Source organism: Cornus florida, unplaced genomic scaffold (genome assembly GCF_030987335.1).
Source record: "Cornus florida cultivar Cherokee Brave unplaced genomic scaffold, ASM3098733v1 CherokeeBrave_3.0.0_Hap2_Chr01, whole genome shotgun sequence".
In the NCBI taxonomy this organism is placed as follows: Eukaryota; Viridiplantae; Streptophyta; class Magnoliopsida; order Cornales; family Cornaceae; genus Cornus; species Cornus florida.
Window position 1 is genome coordinate 51845188 of NW_026775571.1, and position 8796 is coordinate 51853983.

General features: G+C 34.3%; 1 protein-coding gene across 1 annotated transcript; it reads left to right on the forward strand.

Annotated features, from left to right (window-relative positions):
- Positions 1-2373: 2373 nt before the first annotated feature.
- Positions 2374-7095, forward strand: LOC132296796 (kinesin-like protein KIN-10A). Its single transcript, XM_059794871.1, has 6 exons — positions 2374-3251; positions 4195-4350; positions 4440-4547; positions 4672-4782; positions 4889-6451; positions 6610-7095. The coding sequence occupies exons 1-6, from the start codon at positions 2616-2618 to the stop codon at positions 6880-6882; spliced, it is 2847 nt and encodes a 948-aa protein (XP_059650854.1). The 5' UTR covers positions 2374-2615; the 3' UTR covers positions 6883-7095.
- The last annotated feature ends 1701 nt before the right edge of the window (positions 7096-8796 follow it).

Genomic DNA, 8796 nt, shown 5'->3' on the forward strand with positions numbered 1-8796 from the left:
ATGCTTCACCCATGATGCAAAGGATGCAAATTGTATGTTCCTTGGACGAATCCGAGGAATATGCGAAGTTGTTGGTTTCTTCCAATGTCGAACTCCATCCATTTAGGAGGGTCTGTGCTGCTTTTGTATATGAAGTTGGCAAAGGAAACAATTTCCAGGAAAAAGTCTCGGTGTACTGGTGCATATTCTGTGAACAACTTTGTGTCTTGGTCATTTGTGTTTTGTAACTTTGTCAGAAGATTTGCATCAAATTGAGGCTGTGTTTGTAGATTGAAAACTAAGCTGAGAGATTGTATTGTCATCTTGCTTCAAGCTTCATCAACAAAACAATGTAGAGAAGGTAAGTGACCTAAAAAGACCATAGGATTTGGAGTCACTATAAACTTTTTATTTTTTCATGTCATGTATTAAGCATATTTTGTTATGATAAGGTCTCAGTTTTGGCATATTAGACCAAGATTTTGACAATATAATGGACCTTGAATGTTGCGACTACTCACTATGTGTACTGTGTGTGTGGGGTTGCTCACAACGTGGTGGTTCTCCCACCATAACACTATAACGGACCCATCACATACTGTTAAAAGTATCCTAAATAATGAATATAACAAAGTCATTTTGTAATTATATATATATATATATATATATATATTTTAGAAAAATAAAATTGAATGCATTTTTAAAATATGTTATGGGTTAATTAAAAAAATAATATAAAATTTTAGAAAATAAAAATAACAAATTTTTAGCTCTAAACTTCAAATTACTGATTTATTTTATAATTATATGGATAAAATGACAAAAAAAAAATTATTATATATAATTATATATATTACTACTATACTATTAGTTTTTGACATATTTATGCTGTATTTGTATTCGTATTCGTATTATTATTATTTTTTTTAAATTTATAATATCATTATATTTGTATCGTATCATATTCGTATTTGTATCCCTACTTCTTAGCATATACCTTGATTTGGTATTAGCCCCAATCTTGATGCAACCAATAAAAAAAATGTATGAATTTGATTTCGTTGATTTCTCTCATATATCACTAGTTAAGGTTTTGGTAAGACCAGTTTCACATAACTCACTTGTCCATCTTTTTCCGTGGATTTCGATCTAAACACTCAAATTCAAGGTCGATGTTTTAAAACTGATATGAAATAAATAAAGAGTAATGTTATTATGGGTCCTTATTAACTAATGAATTAAAAGATTTATTAAATGATGGATTAAAATGAATTAAAGGATTTATTAAATGACTGATTAAATTTTTTTGTAAATCTTAAGAAATGGTCTTAATTCGGTGATTAAAAAAGGAAAGAGTTCATTCCTCTTGAGAGGATTTTCAAGATGGCATTACTTATAAATAAATAACAAAAAAAAGAGAGTTCATTCTTCTTGTTGTCATGAGAGGGCTTTCGAGATAGCACTACTTATAAATAAATAAATAAATAACAAACAATAATGAGGTTTCTCTCTCCACTAGTCAATAACGTTCATTGGTGCACCAATGTACCATATGTGTCACAAAGAGTTATAATAGCCTAACCGAATAATTTTGATTAGTTATTGTTGTCCATAAATATGGTCTAATAATATCATATACTATAGTATTATTTATTTAAATATTATTTGAAAATATAATGTATATATATATATTTATAATATATAATTTAATATAATCAAATAAAAACTATAAAATAAAATAACCTGATTAAAAGTCGAAGCTAGAATTTGATATTATATCCTTAAGACAGATTTGCCCCGCTATGGTGCTAATGGATTCAATGACGTTTATCTTCTAGGAGATACAACTTATCTTCTGGCAAACCAAAGGAATATGCGAATCGGCTCGGTGTAGTACTCTCTGATTCGAAGTCACTGACTAAGGCTCAAACTCAAAGACTAGGGCTCGAACTCTCGGACAAAATCTCATCAAAAGTTTATGTTTTTAATGTCTCGTTTCCAACTGATATTTGTGCTAAATATAAGTAAGTGGAGGACTCTACTTTCTTATTTGTTGTATAAATGAATAATTAAAAACATTAGGTCTAGCAATTCAGTACAACTACCTATTACAAAACTTATAAATTTTATTTAATTGTAATTAAACCTTAAATGTTTATAAAGGCTCGAGTTTTATTATATATATATATATATATATATATATATATATATTTAAAGAAGATCGAAAATTCAAATACAAAGTGAGCGTGGGAGTTTGGTTTAACTGCTAGTATGCTTGTTTTTATGAAGTTGGGCTTTAGGGTCTACTTGTATGGACTGTGTGGCCCGTTAAGTCACGAAGGGACAAAATCTCAGCTGTGAGAGTCGTCCGTGCCAGAAAATATGGACGTTAGAAACGTAACGGCTATATTTTAATTTTAAACTTCAAAAATCAAAACCCTTTCGAATCAATTTCTACATCTTCTCCGTTGACTCTTCTTCTTGCTTCACTTACCAAAAAAAAACTCTCTTCCGTTTCAAGCTTTCTGTGAGTCACTCAATTCTCTCTCTCCCAAAACCCTAAAACACCCAGAAAATCCCCAAATCTCTCTCTCTTTCTCTCTATTTGCAAAACAGGGTTAAACCCTAATTCTTGAATGGGTTCTTCTACACCTTCATCCAAATCAAATCAAAGCCACCAATCAAAGACCCCCCAATCCAAACGCCTCAATTTTCATATACCCAAACCATCGCCAAATCCGAACTCCGCAGTCAAAGAAGGCACACCAGCAGAGCACCCAGTGGAAGTAATCGGCCGAATACGCGACTACCCGGATCGGAAGGACAAACCCATCTCGGCATTGCAGATTAGTCCGGACAGCCAGTCTGTTAGGGTTCGTACTGACATTGGGTATCGCGATTTTACCCTCGATGGTGTTTCTTTGTCCGAGCAAGAAGATCTTGATGGGTTTTACAAGAAATTCGTGGTATCTAGGATAAATGGTGTGAAATTGGGTGCAAAATGCACAATTATGATGTATGGACCGACCGGTTCGGGCAAGAGTCACACCATGTTTGGGTGTGCTAAGCAGCCTGGAATTGTGTACAAGTCTCTGAGGGATATCTTGGGCGAAGAGAATGAAGAAAGTGATGCTGGTGAGCAGCGTTCTGGGGTTAGAACATTTGTTCAAGTCACTGTTCTTGAAATATATAATGAAGAGATTTACGATCTGTTGTCAACCAACAATGGTGGAGGATTGAGTCTCGGGTGGTCTAAGGGCAGTGCTTCAAAGGTAAACAAATTGCCCTTTTTCTCAACAATTTTGATTGACAATTAATTGTTGGTTAAATCTTTTTTTTTTTATATATTTTATTTTGTTGGAAATTGCTATTGTGTGATTATGATTTTAGGAAGAAGGGTGCTGTTGAGGTTGCATAGATGATTAAATTTGATGCGGGGGCCTGTGTGATCCTGATTTTTGATGATTTTTTTATATATGTAGTTGGAATTTTGATTGTTTTTGTTTAAAGTGGACACTTAGTTGTAGATCTGTTCCTTGTCATTATTATACAATGTTTGCTCTTATGTGCGTTAATTCTTAGTGGTTTGACCTTGAGGTTTTAGATGAGAAATAGAAGAAACATGCTCCTCTGTAAATTCGAATTCGTAGCAAGTCAACATTTCTAATTGTGTGAGCAGTTATATTATTGAAACATCCCATAGACTTTGAAATTGAGGGGAAGAAAGACCAGATTTCTGGCCTTATTCTAAATTGACTATTTTTAATTGGGCTAGTGCCATTGTGTGATGTCAAGTTCAAAAGGGTAATTGGCTTCATTGTACTACTGTTAATATGCCTTATTGTTTACTTGGGATAATTTCTTCAAAGGTAAACATTTACTGCTAATTATCATTGTGTGATGTCAAGTTCTTAAGGCTAATTGGCCTTATTGTACTACTGTTAATTGGCCTTATTGTTTACCTGGGGTCATTTCTTCAAAGGTTAGCATTTCTAATTTTGTGAGCCGTTTTATTATTGAAACATCCTATATAGACTTCGAATTTGAGGGGAAGAAAGATCAGATTTTTCGGCCTTATTGTTATTAACTTTTGTTAGTTGGTCTAGTGTACTACTGTTAATTGAAGCTTCTTTGTATGCCATTGTATGATGTCAAGTTCTAATTGGGCAGTTTGTTTGTCCTTGCCGATTTCAAGTTTGTAATTTGCATTTTCAGGTTAGACTGGAAGTGATGGGAAAGAAGGCAAAAAATGCAGCCTTTATATCTGGAAATGAAGCTGGAAAGATATCAAAAGAGATCCAGAAAGTTGAGAAGCGGAGAATTGTTAAAAGCACACTGTGTAATGAGAGAAGCTCTAGAAGTCACTGCATGGTCTGAATCTCTCAATACTTCTCACTTAGATGACGATCCAACCTTTTTAGAATCTTGTGTTTGCATGAACCTGAACTTTCTTTTTGCAGATAATTCTTGATGTCCCGACAGTGGGAGGACAACTTATGCTTGTTGACATGGCAGGATCTGAAAACATTGAGCAAGCTGGTCAAAATGGTTTTGAAGCTAAAATGCAGGTAGCCTTCTTTCTGTAATATTACATTTTTCCTTTTTCATTTGAATTTTTGAAGTTTCACCTATCAGTTCCAATTCGATTGACTTCCTAACAGCAATATCATCAATTTGTGCTTGCAATTGCAGACAGGAAAGATAAACCAAGGAAATATAGCATTGAAGAGAGTGGTTGAGTCCATTGCAAATGGTGATTCTCATGTGCCATTCAGAGATAGCAAGTTAACTATGCTTTTACAGGTAAATTTCATTTATAATATTGTAAAAATGGTGGTTTGCATGGTATCTTATTTATTTATTTATTGCTGATTCTTTTTTTCTTTTTCTTTTTTTCATTTTGTTGTAGGATTCCTTCGAGGATGATAAGTCAAAAATTTTGATGATACTGTGCGCTAGCCCAGATCCCAGAGAAATACACAAGACAATCTCCACCTTGGAATATGGAGCAAAAGCAAAATGTATTGTCCGTGGACCTCATACACCAACAAAGGAAAAAATTGGCGGTGAAGATTCTTCATCGGCACTTATTCTAGGATCCAGGATTGCAGCTATGGACCAGTTCATTTTCAAGTTGCAAATGGAAAACAAGCTTAGAGAGAAAGAGCGCAATGAAGCTCACAAAGAGCTTGTTAAGAAAGAAGAAGAGATTTCTTCCCTGAGAGCTAAACTTGAAAAAGTAGAAGTAAAAGGATCGGGGACAAGCGAAGAAGTGATTAATTTGAAGGTGAATGAGCTGCTGAAACAAGAGTTGGAGAAGAAAATACAGGAATGTCAGAAAATGGCAAATGAGTTTGTTGAATTGGAGAGGAGGAAAATGGAAGAAAGGATATGGCAGCAGCAACAGGAAGTTGAAATGCTGAGGCGGCGTTTGGAGGAAATTGAGTCCGAGCTATACCGTTCAAGTAATGGAAACGGTAAGGGAAATGGGTCGAGTGACATGGATGGAAGCAGCTTTGCCAGAAGGCTACTAGATCTTTATGCTGAGGACGACCCAGGAATGGAGAAATCAATGGATCTGGACAAATCAATGGACTTGGAAATCAGTAAACAAGAGCCTTTTGTTCGTGATGTGAAATATTTTGATGGTGCTGCTCATAAATCAGACAACAATACTAACCAAGCCATATGGAACCAGAGCAATCTAAACAGATTGAATAATGAAGAGGTTCAAGATGTAGTTTCCCCGACATTTCCCAACAAAGTATCTTTGAGCACTGTATTTGAGGAAGGAGAAGAATTAGAAGACAACGAAGATAAAGAGAAATCAGAGGATGAAGAAGTGCAGAAAGAAGTAATAGAGGAGAAGACAGTGTGCTCTAGCAGCATCATTCAAGGCTGCAAATCTGGGCTCAATTTCAGTACAGGGTCTTTTGCTCCACCGTCTGAGAATTTCATTGCAACACCAATTGCATCTTCTCAGAAATTTGATTATTTCAGAGATAGATCAGAGGAGAAGCATGCGGGTCTGGGATTGATAACTGAGCCTGAAAATGCTAAAGACACAGCCTCTTCTAGGCGATTAAGAATTCAAAATATATTTACTCTTTGTGGGAATTATAGAGAGCTTTCTCAGCAGAATAGAACCCCGATTCCCTCCAAAAAGAGGTTTGATGAGTTTGCTCCTGTATCATCAATTGATGAAAATGCATTGGAGCCATTTGCGATGAACACAATTCAGGATACTGATGAGATTGTATTGGAGTCAAAGGAGAACAACAATCCATCAAATGAAAACACTGGTGATCAACTTGAAGTGTACATAAAATGGGAGGCGGCATCAAAGGAAAAATCAGGGAAATTCATAACTACACTTAAAACTATGAAAAATTCAACCCTTGCTGATTTACGGAAGCTGATAGAAGTCCATCTTGGACCAGAGAATCAAGCATTCACCTTTCTTGCACTTGGGGTATGTTATCCTTCTCTAATACTGCTATAGTTTCCCGAATTGTCACGCATGTCGTCTTTGCTCCAACATTTCTATAGTTTTCTGCAATTGTCATGTATGTCTTTGCTTTCTTGAATATGAGTTTCTTATACTTCCTTCCATTACCTATATATTTATAGGATCCCACTGGAGCTCCAGTCCCTAGAGAGAAGGAATTAACATTCCTTGCAAGCAAACTTCCCATTTGCAACAACCAGTTACAAGGGCACCTTGCTTGCTTGCGTCCAGTGAAGGGAGTCCAATGCCCAACTCATCTCCCATTAAGCCCACTGGAAAACAAACTTCCGATCACTCCTAATGCGCAGCATTACATGAAGCAAGGTGATGGCTTCTCACCCAAAGTAGCGCAGCACTTAAGTTCTACTCCCTTTATTACTGTAAGGAGATATTAGTTGCCGTGTCTAAACTTGACTGTATGAGTGGTGTTCATCTATATACTTTTGATATATATCATGCTCAAGTATTTGAGTTTAGTGCACTCTGAGTATATAAAATGTGTGTACTCCAGTGCATGCACAGACATCTTCCGTCTTAAGGGTGTGACATGATATAGCGCAACTTTGTATTACAACTATATGATATATGCCAATATGTTCTTTTGGTTATGCATCGTTATTTACTTTCTTTGGAAAGAATTAATCTTCTCCTATCAACTGATTTGAATTTTTTACTGAGCATTCCATAAGGCTCTAATAATTAAATGCTTTAGGGAGAGAGTTTATTAGGTAATAGATTTAATGAGTTTTTTTTTTTTTTTTTTACTGATCATTGAACTTTCACACAGATACCTGACTTCCTTGTGCAGAAAAAATAAATCTATATATCATGCACAAATCTTTTGCATTATGTCATAGCATTTTCTGCATAAGAAATTAAATGCTCTTGACATGATCCCATTAACCAGTGGAGAACGCCCCTTCCCACCACATTTAATATTGTGTGATAGTCTTGATTGATTGCGACCCCTAACCATATAATAATTTTAAAATAAAGTTAGAGTGATTTAATATCATATGAAAGTCTTTGACTGCAACACTCAACAACCATTCTTACATAATAAAGTTGACACATTTAATATCGCCTGTCAATTTACTACAACCCCCAACCATATTAAATTGTCAAGCGATATTAAATGTGTTAACTTTATTATGTAAGAATGGTTGTTGAGTGTTGCAATCAAAGACTTTCATATGATATTAAATCACTCTAACTTTATTTTGAAATTATTATATGGTTAGGGGTCGCAATCAATCAAGACTGTCACACAATATTAAATGTGTCAAATTTATTTAATTTAATTTTTTTTTATTTTAAAGTGCTTGACAGCTATGATTAACAGGGAATGATTTTTTTCCCTCTTTTTTTTAGATGTATAACTATTGCTTTATTAGAGGAGAGGATCTTCAAATGACATCAGTTCTTTCAACATATAAATGACATAATTACTAGTAATGTTTAAGAGAGCATAAGAAATATATATATATATATATATATATATATATATATATATATATATATATATATATATATTTGATTTGCATCTGTCGAAATTTAAAAGAACAATGCCTACCATAAAGTGGGAGTTCAAACTTATATTTTGTAAAATTTCAAAGAGTGATATTTCCTTCTTGTCCTATGCCCTTTTATGATTAGCATTTTAATTAGGGTGACTTGTGATGTATAGGGATTTTCTACTTTGTGGGAAAATATTTCATAGTTTATAATGATTGGTTAATTACCCTTTTTCATACTCAATCAAATCTTTCTAGTTCTTTTCTTGGCAAAATGGAATGCGAGATTCAAATGAAGGACCAGTGAAGAGTTTTACACAGAGTAATTAGTAGGTAGAACTAGCAGCAATATGAGCTCAGTATATGTTGTGAGATTTCGAAGTCATTTCATGCGCGCGCACGCACACACACAGTGAAAAAGCACAGCATGTACTAAATGGCATGACACTGAACTTTTTTTTTTTTCTTTCCAAATTATGTCTGTGCATTCTGCCTTGGGCCATCAGGTTGTTTTAACCTTCATTTAATATCTGATGAGACGGTAATTATCATCCACACATGACAACAATGTAAGTTGTTGCTATATATATATATATATATATATATATATATATATTACCAAAAGAAATTCATGAACTTCTCTGTGCTAAATTAAATAGAATTTGCTCACTTGCTGTATATATATGTAAGTACACTTCCACAACTGGTGATATTTAAATTGTGGAACTTTTTGCAAATGTAAGCCCAGATGATGGGTTGTTTTCACTAATTTATAGTGAGTTATGCTAGCGCCAT